Here is a 15,217-nt window from a genome sequence, read left to right as displayed (position 1 = left end):
TGCGTGTACATGTGTATGTGTGTATGTGTACGTGTATATATGTGCGTGTATGTGTGTATATGTGTGTACATGTGTATGTGTGTATATGCCTGTACTTGTGTATATGTGTGTGCGTATGTTTGTGTGTGTGTATGTGTACGTGTGTATGTGTGTATGTATATGTGTGTATATGTGTGTGTATATATGTGTGTGTGTACGTGTGTATGTGTGTGTATGTGTGCATGTGTGCGTGTGTATATCTGTGTCAGTAGGTCAGTTATTGTAGCACCGCGGGTTGGCACTGGTCAGCAATGAGCCACCGTCATCTCTGGGGCGGGGCGGGGAGCAGGGTTGAACATAATTTCAGAGGGAGGATTACTGTGAATGGGTGCAGAGTGCACAGTATCGACATTGTGTTCCCATTCCCCATCTCCTCATACACCCAGCTCCGGAGGTACCACGCACTGCTGGGTCAATGGGGAAGCGATATTGTCTGTGTGTGTGTGTGTGTGTGTGTGTGTGTGTGTGTGTGTGTGTGTGTGGGGGGGGGGGAATTGTGTTTCTGTTCGAGGTATTTGTTGTTCTAGTTGACAGCTTGGCAAAGAAGCTGCATTTAAATTCTTGCCATTAGCCAAAGCAAAGTTACAAGCCATACAGTATTTCTAAGATGCTACAGAAATACCAAAATACACGCGGAATGCTGTAAGGATAGGGATGTCTTGGACCTCGTCTGTCCTTCGCTGAGCGCAGCCAAACAGCGTTCCTAATGAAAACACGTATCATAAAATCAAAGCAATTACCAGTGTTTTAAAGGACAACTGCTTCCAAATTACAGGCTTGAAGGGTCGGCGGCCAATTGGCCTTTGTTTGTGCAATGGGATATGCTCTCGCTACTGGGAGAGAAGTCCGGAGATCGGCTTCGTAAAGTCGCAACGCTTTAGTGTTCGCTCGACGCGTTCTCGCGCTTGAGCCGAGATAATTATATTTATTTAAATCGATAAAGTCTGTTACTTTTACATAATTGGGTGTGAGTCCACGAACCCGTTTTATTTATTATTCAGATTAAATGAGAAGACATTGAAAATGCAGCACAATTTTCTGCCGTTAGTGTTGTCGCTGGGCATTCCGTACAGAACTGTATTGGAGAAAGAACTAAGAGACCATTCTTCTCACCCCCCCCCCACCCCCCGGTACCCCTCCTTCTTCCCTTTTTCCTCTGGTCCACTTTCCTCTCCAGCCCTTTCCCTTTCCCACACACCTGGTTTCTCCTGTCACCCTCTAGCTACCCCTCTTCCCCTCTCCCCACCTTTTTATTCTGGCATCCTCCCTCTTCCTTTCCAGCCCCGAAGGAGGATCGGCCACTGCTTGTTCATTTCCATAACTGCTGAGTTCCTCCAGCATTTTGTGTGGGTTGCTTTGGATTTCCAGCATCTGCGGAATCTCTTGTGTTTATGATTTCATTCCGATGATTGGTTTTTGCAGACCTTCAGCCACATAGAAGTTATTTTCAAATGGATAGCAATCTTACCCTCTGGGAGGGGGCTACGTAGCCCCCACGCCAGGCCACCAGAGTCAGAAACAGTTACTTTCCCCAAGCAGTGAGGCTGATCAATACCTCCACCCACCAACCCTCCCCTCCACACCCCCAACCACCACTACCTTATCACTTCCTGTCAGAGTCACCTTATGTACAGACATTCCTGTGCCTAGTGTCACTTAATGGACATACAATCAGTCAATGTATGTAAGCTATCTTATGTATTTATATTATCACTATTGTATTCGTTATCTTACCGTGTTTTGGTGCTGCATCGGATCCGGACTAACACATACTTCGTTCTCTTTTACACCTGTGTTCTGGAAATGACTTTAAACTATCTTGAGTCTTGTATCCGGTAGTGAAAAATAAATTGTCTGATGAAAATAAAAACGTGAAAGAGCATAAAATGGAAAATAGAGAACAGCGGATCACTTACCAAGCGGGAAATAAACGACGCGACTTTATCTGAATTAATTATGTAGTCAACAATGTAGGAGCAGAATTAGGCCATTTGGCCCATCGAGTCTGCCCCACCATTCCAACATGGCCGATTTATTATCCCTCTCAACCCCGTTCTCCTGCCTTCTCTTTGTAACCGGCGATGCCTGACTAATCAAGAGCCTATCAACGTCCGCTTTAAATATGTTCAATAATATGGCCTCTACAGCCGTCTGTGGCAAGCAGTTCCACAGATTCACCACTCTCTGGCTAAAGAAATCCCCTCTCATCTCTGTTCTAAACGGACGCCCCTCTATTTTGCGGTTGTGCCCTTTGGTCCCAGATTCCCCCACTATAGGGAACATCCGTAAAGAACAAAAAGAGACAATTTCACACTTACGTTTTTACAGTTCACGCACTTCACCTAAGTTAACACAATCAAGTCATTTTGCAAAGAATAACAATACAAAAAATAAAACTGTGCGTGGAGAATAAAAATGAGAAAGAACGTAAAATGAAAATGGAAAACACTTCTGTAACTTCCCAAGCAGGGATTAAACGCTGTGATTTAATCAGATGTAATTACTTAGTCATAATAAACACTTACATTGATAATTCATGTGTCAGTCTTGCACCCACTGACGCATCCCAGCCGGCACCTGCCGCTCGCTCCAGACTCGTGGCCTGCAGCCTATTTAACCCAATTCTCATGCACAGACCTCGTTCACTCATCGAACCAGCCGGCCTCAACCAGTTGCTCCGAGCTTTCAGTCCCCCTGCCTGAAGTTTACCTCGTTACCTGTTGTCCTTTGTTTCTGTTCCCTCTCATTTCGTGGCCCCTCGTGGCTTGTTATTTTCCTGTCTATTATTCAAGTTATCATTCACTACTGAATCGTCTCTGTTTTTGGTTGAACCCAACTCTCCAGTTTCTGAAAGCACACACATTAAATACAAAGAGGTTTGAAAATTGCTAAGTACCCAAACACCTCTGCATTGCAAGATTTGTATTTTCCAAATATTCACAAAGATGCCATTAAACTTCACTGTGAAATCGTCTAGACGAGAGTCACCCAGTTACACGCTACGTTCGTGTACTGGCTCACAGTAAAACAGCCATTGGCTTATTTGTCCAAGCCTAGTGTACATTTGAGTGGATAACTTCACTCTCCTCAACTCTGAACTGATTCTACAACCTGTGGAGTCACTTTCAAGGACACTACAACTCGTGTTCTCAGTATTCGTTTTACTTGTTTATTATTATTTTATTTGCACAGTTTGTCTTTTGCACGTTTGTCAGTCTTTGGGGGTAATTTTTCAAAACATTCTATTGTATTTCTTTGTTCTACTGTGAATGCCTGCAAGAAAATGAATCTCAAGGTAGTGTAGGATGACACAGTATGTACTTTGATAATAAATTTACTTTGAACTTTGAACTTTTTTATTTGATTTAGAATCAGGTTTAATATAACTGGCATATTTCGTAATATATGTAGTTTTGTGGCAGCAGTACATTGCAATATATAATAAAAACTATAACATATATATAGGGTGTTTTTACATATATACAGCACTGTGCAAAAGTCTTAGGCACATATATATCGCTGGGCTGCCCAACACTTACACAGTACTGTAGTAATTTTATGCATTGCACTGTACTGCTGCTGTAAAAAAAATCATGGCGTATGTGAGTGATAATAAACCTGATTCTGATATGGGTCTCTATTGTGGACTGAGAGTGGGAAGAGAGCAGAGGGAGGGGTATCATGATTGGGAAAAGGGGAAGGGAGCGGGGACAGAGCAGGAAGCACCAGGGAGACATTCTGTAATGATCAATAAACCAACTGTTTATCAAACAGCCTTGTCTGGTGTCTCAGGGCTGGGTGTGCGTGCATCCGCACCTGCCCCTAACCCGTCCCGCGGTGTCCCACTCTCACTATTCACCACACCCTTGCTCCCGCCAGATTTACAAACTCGTTGACAATTACAGCACTGTGCACCCTAGATATATACTCATGTGCCTAAGACTCCGTACGGCATTGTATACAAACAGTACGTCAATTCAATGTGGTTCCAAAAAGAGAGCAAAAATAAAAACAGTGAGATAATATTCATGAGTTCATTGTCCATTCTGAAATCTGATGTCGGCGCGGAAGAAGCTGTTCCTAGAACATTGGGTGCGTGTGCCAGACTCCTGACCCATCTCCTTGTCGGTAGCAACGAGAAGAGGGCAAGTCCTGGGTGATGGGCGTCCTTCATGACGGACTCCGCCTTTCTGAGGCGTCGCTTTTTGAGGATGCGGGGGAGCTGTCACCTCGAGGCGACCCCGAGCCCCCGCCCTGAATCCCGTTGCTAGGAATTCTGCATTCTGCTGGATTAGTGCAGAGGGTATATACGATGGAGGCTTAGACAGGCACGTGAGTGTGAGGGAAGCGGGAGGGTATGGACATCGCGACGGCAGAAGGTTGAGTTTAGTTGGACATTTGATAGCTAATTAAGTTAATTTGATACTGAATTGTGGGCTAAAGTTCCAGTGATGTACCCGTGTGCTCGCTGCTGTGTCTAAAATACAATGGAAACGCCGTAGCAGGAAACCAGACACATCGATTTAATTAGAGACGCGACACGCTAACAGGACCTTCCACGAGACCAGTTACAAGCTTGTGACCAATTAATCTGCTGACCGGCAGATCCTTGGACTGTGGGAAGAAAGCGGAGCACCCGGAGGAAACCCACGCTGTCACGGGGAGAGCGTGCAAACTCCCCACAGACAGCGGAGGGAATTTAACCGTGTGGCACGGCGGGTTCAGCACAGTTAGATTTGAAAATCCTCATTTTCTTCACCTAGAGAGGGTGGCGAGAGCGCGGGACTGGCCCTCGGCGTAAGTGCTGGATGCGGTTTCGCTTTCAACATTAAAGAGAAGTTTGCTCCGGGTCCGCCCCCCCCCCTCCACACCCTACCACGGTGGGTTAATTGGCCGCTACAACTTGCCCCTAGTGTGTCGGAATGTTGGGAACGGTAGGTGACAAGAAAGTTTAGGGTTTGTTCTGTGACTTGACGGGCCGAACGAAAGTGACAGTCGGTAATGCAACCAGGGATTTTCTCAGCCTTGAGATTCAGCAGCGAAAGGGTTAAGGTTGGGACTGTGAGACGGAACAGTTGTCGGCGCTCAGGCCTGTAAGAGATGATTAATACCGTCATGGCTTTCCTCACACAAATAAACACAACTCCATGAAAAATAACCTCTGCAGGTTGGGTTATAAACACCTTGTTGCACCGTCTGGGTTTCGGCTGCGCCTCCCAAGCGCTGGGACCCGGGGGGACACGGCTGGGACTCCCCAGACCCCCTGGGTTAACGACCCCTGGGGACGCGCCTCCCGAGTCAGAGCCAGCCCCGCCCGCACATATGGAACCGTTTTGTACGGGCCAGGGAGTCGGGAGAGCGTCACGTTGTTCGAGCAGCGGGGCGAGAGAGATATCCCCACTCACTGCGACAGGGGAGGGGGAGGGGGAGGTGGGTGGCGTGGGCAAGAGGAGAAGGAAAGCAGCGTCCGTCATCAAGGACCCCCTCAATCCAGACCATCCACTCTTCCCGCTGCTGCCATCAGACAGGAGGGACAGGAGCCTCAGGGTCAGGAACAGTCCTTGTCCTTCATCCTTCCACCACAGTGGATAACTCCACTCACCCCGACGCTAATCCCTTCCCACAACCTGTGGACTCTTCATCTCGTGCATGATTTTTATTACCTATCTATTTATTACTTCTTGTTGCCTTCGGCACATTGGTTATTTGTCCACCTTGCTGGTAGTCTTTCGTTGACTCTCTCGCGTTTCTTTGTGTTTACTGTGAATGCCCGAGGGAAATGAATCTCAGAGTTATATATGGTGACGTCTGCGCACTTTGATAATAAATTTACTCAGAAGGTGCGGGAAAAAAGGAGGGGCAAACGTGGGGAGTGTGAGGGTGAGGGTTGAAGAGAATGGGAGAGATAGAGGCTTGGGTGGGAGAGATAGAGGCTTGGGTGGGAGAGGCGGGAGGCGGGAAATCGTTGAGGAGAAAGGGAGTGGGAGGGGAGCATAGTCTGGTATCCAGGGATGGGATGCTGCGGTGGGGAATGATGGGAGGGGTGGGCAATGTGGGGTGGTATTGTGACGGGGGTGCCTGACCCCGCAGGACCCCCGTTGCGAGGCACCACGTCCTGTGCCCGACCCCTGGGGAGGGAACCCAACCTGCCCTCCCCTGATCTGTTGCTTGGTGTCTTGCAGCCGGTTCGGGACGACGTGTGCCCGCTGTGGGCGCCAGATCTACGCCAGTGACTGGGTGCGCCGGGCGCGGGGCAACGCCTACCACCTCGCCTGCTTCGCCTGTTTCTCGTGTAAAAGGCAACTCTCCACCGGCGAGGAGTTCGGTCTGGTCGAGGAGAAGGTTCTCTGCAGAATCCACTACGACACCATGCTGGAGAACCTGAAGCAGGCAGCGGAGAACGGTAAACCAGGGGACAACGGATCCCTCTCCTAACCTCTTCCACGCCTTCCCCAACCCCACTTCAAACACTCTTCCTCCTCCCCAAACTCGCGCACCTTGACAGCTATTCAACGCTCACCTTCCCTCGCTCCCCAATTCCTCCTTGGCTGCACCAGACTCCTACCTCCCCTGCTGTGGCTTCAGGCGAATTCCCTCAACCATTGTCAAGGGGAGAGTTTGTTCACTGGGACCAGGTTAATGCCCCTGCCTGGGTCCTACGGCCAAACCTGGAGGGGTTGTAGTTCTGCCCCAGAGGCGGAGGGGCGAGCTGTGGGCGCCGCCAGCCGCGGAGCAGTTTACTGCGCCATCGGAGATGGTGAGGGGACGGATTCCTCACTGGGGCCTGGATACATCAGAACATCCCCAAATAAAGAATTGGGGTCCGCAAAGACAATCTGCCCCCTCAATACCCACTGCACCACTCCATAAGTCTGTGGTTTATGTGTTACCTCTCCAGCTGTGGCTACCAGATCTATCGCTCTGTCTTCAGTGGTGGCCCAGCCTCGGCGTGTCTCCTCAACTATCCACCTCCCCCGGAAGGAATGTCTCGTCGTCATGGTAAATCCGCAGTACTGGACCCCTTATTTTTTGACAGTGACCTTGGTTCCAGCCTGGGGAAACGCTCCCCCCCCATGAAGGTTCACCTCCCAGCTTCGCACTTCATCCCCCCTCACCTCTTGTCACCTCTCACCTGCCAGCCTGTACTCTCCCCCCCCAAAAAATCTCCCACCTTCTTATTCTGATTTCTTTCTTCTTGGTCCTGAAGAAGGGTCTCAGCCTGAGATGTCCACTGTCTATTCATTTCCATAGGTGCTGCCTGATCTGTTGAGTTCCTCCGGCATTTTGTGTGTGAGCTCCCAAATGTTTGCCTCTAAATTTTAGTCGATTATCTCCACTGTTTATTGGTTACGTTTGCTTCCAATGAAAGGTCCCACTAGTATAATCTCCTGCATTTTTCTATTTTCCTGTAACTGCTCCCACAAAAAAATTGATCTCAAGACAGTTTGATAATAAGTTTATTTCGAACTTTCCTATGGATGACATTGCCAGGGGTGGTGATAGAGACAGATACATCAGGGGCATCTGAGAGACTCCTAGACGGGAACATGGATGATAGAAAAATGGGGGGTGATGTGGGAGGGAAGAGTTGGATTGGTCTTGGAGTAGGTTAAAAGATTGGCTCAACATAGTGAGCTGATTAACTCGTACTGTGTTCTGTGTTCTACAACTCCAATTACATAACTGGCTGCTAAGACCTAGCGTCAGACTCAGAACTGGGTTTGGTATCACCGCATATGCACATGGCTGCAACACACTGCAATGCATAATAGAGGAAAAAATGTTGTATCTATATCGATTAGTTAGATTAAACAAGTAGTTCAAAAATAGAAATAAAAAAAGTAGTGAGGGAGTATTTGTGGGTTCAATGTCCATTCAGAAATTGGATGGCAGAGGGGGAGAAGCTGTTCCTTAATCACTGAATGTGTGTCTTCATGCTTTTATACCATCTTCCTGATTGTAACAATTATAACGAGGCATGACTTGGGTGATGGGGGTCCTTAATTTAAGAGACTCTTAATGAGGGTGTCTGAGTGGAGATGCGTTTCTACCTAATGAGGCATAAAGCATTCCTTCCCTCCACTAGCCTGCAGGTCACCCTTGGGCAAGGTGTAGCACTTGCTTAGCCCCAGTCAGGGTCACATGAAGCCATGGGAGCAGGTAGTGGATGGTCGTACGAACAGCGGGTGCATGTCACAAGTCCTGGCTATGTGACCACTGACACCGGGCAGACGATCTCTGAAGAGAATTGATAATGGCTGGGGTCACCCGTCTTGTAAAGACACCGCCCAGAAGGCGGCAATAGCAAAGCACTTCTGCAGAAAAATTTGCCAAGAACAATCTTGGTCATGGAAAGACTGTGCTCACCCTCATCAAATGATATGGCACATAATGATGATGATACTTCTATGAGGTATCTGTTATCAAACCGATGGGAAATGTGTTTGACTCAGCAGATCTTTCTGGCAAAACACTGGCTCATAAACCAATGTGGTCAGATAACGCTCGTTAGTTCAACAACATCATGGCTCCTTCTTCCTTTTCTTCCATGGTCGTCTTCCTCGCCTATCAGACTTCTCCTCCTCCATCTATTTATCTCTTTCCCCAATCAACCTCCCACTCTTTACTCCCTCCCCCTCAGGTTTCACCTATCAATACTACCTTGTACGTCTTCCTCCCCCTCCCCAATTTCTTACTCTGACCTATCATCTTTCTTTCTAGTCCAGATCAAGGGTCTCGGCCTGAGAAGTCGACTGTTTATTCATTTCCACAGATGCTGCCTGGCCCACTGAGTTCCTCCAGTGCTTTGTACAGATTGGTTTGGATTTCCAGCATCTGCAGAATCTCTCGTTTGATTTTAGTGTGAGTTGGGGAATGGATGATAACTTCATCAGGCTCATGGCTGCAGCAAGACACATGGTCTATCTAGAGGTCTATCCTACTCTATAACTGGGAACTGAACACTGTCAAGCTGGTATTTCTGAAGGGGTTAGCCTGTTTGAACACCATAACCCCAATATGACTCTTCCCTGAATTTGTATTTGTTATTGGTTTATTATTGTCACGTGTCAATATACAGTGAAAACTTGTCTTGCACACTGCTCATACAGATCAAATTGTTACATGGTGCATTGAGGAAGAACACCATTAAGCACACGGTTATGTAGTGGTTGTTGTAGTGCTACAGAGTGCCAGCAACCCAGGTTCAATTCCTGCCACTGTCTATAAGGAGTTTGTACGTACACCCTGTGACCATGTAGGTTTCCTCTGGGGGCACAGGTTTCCTCCCACATTCCAAAGTCGTATGGGTTAGTAGGTTACTTTGCTACATGGGTGTAATTGGGTAATGTGGCTCAAAGGGCTGGACGGGTCTGTAACCGTGTTGTATTTCTAAAAAACTAAGGAAAGTAGTATGAAATGCAGTATAACAGTTACAGAGAAAGTGCAGTGCAGGCAGACAATAAGGTACGTGTCATAATGAGGTCAAAAGGCCATCTATTCTGTTCAAGAGTCTGGTAACATTGCGGAAGAAGTTATCCTTGAGCCTGGTGGTACGTGCCTACAGGCTTTTGTATCTTCTGCCCAATGGGAGAGGGGAGGAGAGAGAATGCCCAGAGCGGGTGCAGTCTTTGATTATGCTGGTTGGTTTACCAAGCCAGAAAAAGCAGGATCTCCCAGTGGCCACCCAATATAATTCCACGTCCCATTCCCATTCCGACACGTCAGTCCGTGGCTTCCTCTACTGTCATGATGAGGCCACACTCAGGTTGGAGCAACAACACCTTGTATTCCATCCGGGTAACCTCCAACCTGCTAGCATGAACATCGATTTCTTGAACTTCCAATAATGTCTCCCTCTCCCTCACCATTCTGCATTCCTTTTTCCCTCTTTCACCTCATCTCCTTACCTACCCATCGCCTCCCTCTGGTTCTCCTCCCCCTTTTCTTTCTTCCATGGCCTTCTGTCCTCTCCTATCTGACTCCCCCTTCTCCGGCCTTGTATCTCTTCCACTAATCAACTTCCTAGCTCTTTACTTCATCCCTCCCTCCTTCCCTCTCCCGTTCCCTCTCCTTCTTTACTTCCCCTCTCACTGTTTCTTTCCCCCCTCTCCCACCTTCTAACTCTGACTCCATCTTTTTTCTCCAGTCCTGCTGAAGGGTCTCGGCCCAAAGCATCAACAGTACTCTTTTCCATAAATGCTGCCCGGTCTGCTGAGTTCCTCCAGCATTTTGTGTGTGTTGCTTGGATTTCCAGCGTCTGCACATTTTCTCTTGTCCCAGATGATGGATGCAACTCTCTTGTGACAGCGCTTGGTGTTTGTTTGCTCAATGGTGGGGAGGGCTTTACCTGCAATGGACTGGGCCATATCCACTACTTTTTGCAGGACTTTCCATTCAAGGCCATTGGTGTTTCTATACCAGGCAGTGATGCAACCAGTCAACATACACTCTACCATACATCTATAGAAGTTTGTCAACATTTTATATGACATGCTGAATCTTCGCAAACTTCTGAGGAAGTAGAAGTGCTGCCAATGATCCCTCTCAACTCCATTCATCCAATAATTTCTGATGCCTTGATAATCAAGAACCTATCAGCCTCTGCCTTAAATATACTTAATGACTTGGCCTGTACAGCTGGCTGTGGCAATGAGTTCCACCGATTCACCACCCTCTGGCTGAAGAAATTCCTCCTCATCTCTGTTCTCAATAGATGTTCCTCCATTTTGTAGCTGTGCCCCTTCGTTCTAGACTCATCCACTACAGGCAACATTACTTCCACCTTATCCATAGCTTTTAATGTTCAATACATTGCAATTAGATCCTCCCTCATTCTTCTAAACTCTGGTGAGTACAGGACCTGAGCCATCAAATGCTCCGTGTAAATTAATCTCTTCATTCCTGGGAAAATTCTTGTAAACCTCCTCTTGTCCCTCTCCAACGCCAGCACAATTTTTTCATAGATAAGGGGCCAAAACTACTCACAATGCTCCATGCAGTCTGAAAAATGCATTTTCAACTATCTGGATTACATCCTTGGTTTTGTACTCCTCGCAAAATAAATGCTAACATTGCATTTGCCTTCCTCACCACAGACTCAACCTGCAAATTAACTTTAGTGAACAGACACAAAATGCTGGAGGAGCTCAGCAGGCCAGACAGCATCTATGGAAAAGAGTAAACAGTCAATGTTTTGGGCCGAGACCCTTCATAAGGACTGGGGGAAAAAAGACGAGAAGTCTGAGTAAGAAGGTGGGGGAGGAGAGGAAGAGTTACAAGATGTTAGGTGATAAGTGAAACCAGGAGAGGGGGAGGGGTGAAGCAAAGAACTGGGAAGTTGACTGGTGAAAGAGATAAAGGACTGGAGAAGGTGGAATCTGATAGGAGAGGGTAGAAGACCATGGAAGAAAGGGAAGGGAGAGGAGAACCAGAAGGAAGTGATGGGCCTCATGGCAGGAGCAGAGGAGGCCACGTATTGCCGTATTGGAATGGGAATCTACTGTCACAATGAGGCCACACTCAGGCTGCAGGAGCAACACCTTGTGTTTGGTCTGGGTAGCCTCCAAACTGATGGCGTTGACATCGATTTCTCGAACTTCCGGAAATTCCACATTCCCCATTCCAGAAAGTAATAGCAATGACACTCATTTCTGCCACTTAACAGTCTTTCATTTCTGGCACTCCGTTAGTGTCTTCCACAGTGAAAACTGACGCAAAATGCTTATTGAGGTTCTTCACAATTTCTTTGTCCGCCATTACTTCCTCTCCAGTGTCATTTTCCAGTGGTCTGATATCCACATTCATCTCTCTTTGACTTTTGATATATATATATATAAATTTTGCTATCCTCTTTTATATTATTGGCTAGCTTACCTTCTTATTTCATCTTTTCTCTCTTTATGGCTTTTTAGTTGCCTTGTTTTTAAAAGCTTCCCAATCTTCTACCTTCCCACTACTTTTTACTATATTAGAATTGTGTGCTGTCTTTGTCTACCCTTGTCAGCCATAGTTGCCTCATCCCTGTCTTTGGAATATCTCTTTGGGATGTGTCTTTTCTGCACCTTCCATATTTTCCTCATAAAGTCAAAGTCAAAATAAAATTTATTATCAGAGTACTTGTCACCACATCCCTTTTCTGTGGGGTGGGCATACTTAGCAAATTTAAGAACAGTAACTGAACAGGATCAAGGCTTTTAATAACATCCTGAATCTCCGCAGACTCCTAAGGAAGTAGAGGCACTGTTGTGCATTCTTTGCAATTATATGATGGGTCCAGGGTAGGTCCTCTGAGATAGTGACACCCAGGAATTCAAAGTTGCTGGCCGTCTCCACCTTTGATCCTCCAATCATTACTGGCTCATGGACCTCTGGTTTCCCTCTCCTGACATCTGCAATCAATTCCTTGGTCTTATTGACATCGAGTGAGAGGTTAACTGTTCTGCCTTCGTCTTGCTAGTGTTCCCTTCCAGTCAACTTCGGCCAGCTCCTGTCTCTTGCCTTTGTAAATCCCTTTACTCCGTTATTATACTGATGCATTCGATTTCATCTTCTCCTACTGAAACTGCAGGGCGAATTCTATCATGTTATGATCACTCCCTCCTAAGGGTTCCTTCACCTGAAACTCTCTAATCAAACCTGGATCACTGCATAACACCATATACAGAATGTCATCTCCCTGGTAAGCTCACCCACAAGCTCCTCTAAAAAAATATCCCATAGACGTTCTACAATTCCCTCTCTTCGAATCAAATTGATTTTCCCTGCAAACTGAAATCCCCATAATTATTACAACATTGCCCTTATTACATACCTTTTCTATCTCCCATTGCAATTTGTAGCCCACATTGTGGCTGTTGTTTGGAGGCCTGTATATAATTCTCATCAGGGTCTTTCTACTCTTGCAATTTCTTTGCTCTACCCACAAGGATCCCACATCTTCTAATCCTATGTCATCTTTCTTGAGGATTTGTTTTAAATTTTTACCAACAGAGCCACCTCATACCCTCTCCCTACCAGCCTGACCTTTTGTTACATTGTTGGATGTTAAGCTTCGAACAATGATCTTCTTTCAGCCATGACTTGGAGATGCCCACAACATCATACCTGCTGATCTCTAACTGCACCACAAGATCATCTATTTTACACTGCATGCATTCAAATATAACACCTTTAGTCCTGTGTTCATCACCTATTTTGATTTTGGCTGGGTGTCTCCTTCAGGCCCACAGAATCTGCTTTCTGCTCTAGTTATGGGGTCTCCTATCACTACCGCACTCCTCTTCTCCTTTTCTTTCTCAGAGCCAGAGATGTAGTTGTTGTGGCTTCCCCTTGGTAGGTTGTCTCCCTCAATAGTACCCAAAGTGGTAAACTTATTGTTGAGGGGAACGGTCACAGGGGAACTCTGCACTGGCTGCCCATTCCCTTTCCCACTCCTGACAGACACCCAGTTACCTGCCTCCCTGTAGCTCCTATCTATCACCTCCTCATTCTCCCACATGAGCCAAAGGTCACCCAGTTCCTTAACATGTTCCCTAGCGAGGTAGAAGAATACAAATCAGGCAAAGAGTAAAAAGTAGATAAGTAATACGATACAACTCATGTTACAGTCTTTGAAAGTGAGTCCATAGGTTGCGGAGTCAGTCCAGTGTTGAGATGAGTGAAGTTGGCCTGATGTTTGTAGAGTAATAACTGTTCCTGAACCTGTGGTGTGGGACCTAAGGCTCCTGTACCTTCTTCCTGATGATAGTAACGAGAAGAGAGCATGTCCAGGATGGTGGGGTCCATGATGATGGATGCTGGTTTCTTATGATAGCACTCCATGTAAATGTGCTCAGTGATGGAGAGAGCTTTGCCTGTGATGGACTGGGCTGCATACTCTACTTTTTGTAGACAATGTTACGCTGTAAATGCACAGTGGACCCTGTCCGCAGTCTCCACATCTTCCTACACAGTGAGGACATTGTGATTGTGCAACAGGATGTATTCGATATAGATTGAGCAAAAACCTGGCAAGTGGAGTTCACTGTGAAGATCAAGCACGTCAATAAGAGGAATCAAAACGCAGTTGATTTATCTCCCTGGAGAGTGATTGGAATTAAGCGAGAGACAAAGAGATCGAAATGTTCTTGCACATAGATCACAAAAGATTATCAGGCAAGGGCAGCAGGAGTCCAGAAGGCAAGTGGTGTACTGACATTTATTGCAAGAATGTTGGAACTTAGTTTTATTGGGAATTTTCATGTACTGGAGAGGCTATGCTTGAAATACTGTGCAGAATCAGGTTTATTATCTCTGACATGTATCATGAAATTTATTTTATTGTGCCAGTAGTACAGTGCAATACATAAAATATACTTAAATTACAAGATATCCTGGGTGATGGATTCCCCCTTTTTGAGGCATTGCCTTTGGAAGGTCTCCTGGATGCTGGGCAGGCCAGTGTCCGTATTGGGGCTGGCTGAGTTTACAATTTTCTGCAGCATTTTCTGATCCTATAGACTGCCACCCCCACCCCCATACCAGATGGTGATGCAGCCTGTCAGAATGCTCTCCACAGTACATCTGTAGAAATTTGCAAGAGTCTTTGAAAGCATACCAAATCTTATCAAACTCCTAATGAAATATAGACGCTGGCTTCTTCGTGATGGCATCACATGTTGGGCCCAGGACAGATCTTGACACCCAGGAATTTGAAACTGCTCACCCTTTGCACTGCTAACCCCATAGCCAGATAGCCAATTAGTAAAGGATATAGCAGCATGGAGGATTATACTGTTCTATATGAAGGGTTGAGGGTTACTGGCGGAGGATGGACTATGGAGCTGAAAGATGACTGAATTGCAGAGGGGACTTGATGGGCCAAATAACCTAATTCTGCTCCTGTATTGAATGATCATTGGAGACAGTCCAAAAGATATTCAATAGGCTAATTTCTGGGAAGAGAGAATTGTCGTGTCACTCGCAGATAAAGAAATAAGGTCTGTACTCTGCAGAGTTGGGAAGAATGAGAGGTGGCTGGACTGAGAGATAATATCCCGAGAGGGCACGTTGGGGCAGGGTAGTGGGAGAGTCTTGGACAAGGTGAGATAGATAAGAGATAGGTAAGGGGCAATCACTGAAGCTTGAAGAATGAAGGGGCTTCTTCTCACAGAGGATGGTAAATCTGTGGAATTCATTG

The 15,217-nt window shown here is 46.4% G+C and overlaps 1 protein-coding gene across 1 annotated transcript in view; it reads left to right on the top strand.

The window, feature by feature from the left end:
* The window catches only part of lhx6a (LIM homeobox 6a), a 64,647-nt gene that overhangs the window by 35,449 nt on the left and 13,981 nt on the right, over positions 1-15,217 (top strand). The window contains exon 6 of the mRNA XM_059943774.1: positions 6,222-6,442. Within this exon, the coding sequence (XP_059799757.1) occupies positions 6,222-6,442 (221 nt within the window). The remainder of the gene's footprint in view (positions 1-6,221; positions 6,443-15,217) is intronic.

The sequence above is a fragment of the Hypanus sabinus genome, chromosome 18, assembly GCF_030144855.1.
Source record: "Hypanus sabinus isolate sHypSab1 chromosome 18, sHypSab1.hap1, whole genome shotgun sequence".
Taxonomy (NCBI): domain Eukaryota; kingdom Metazoa; phylum Chordata; class Chondrichthyes; order Myliobatiformes; family Dasyatidae; genus Hypanus; species Hypanus sabinus.
The sequence above is the reverse complement of the archived record's forward strand: the minus strand, read 5'-3'. Positions and strand labels throughout refer to the sequence as shown.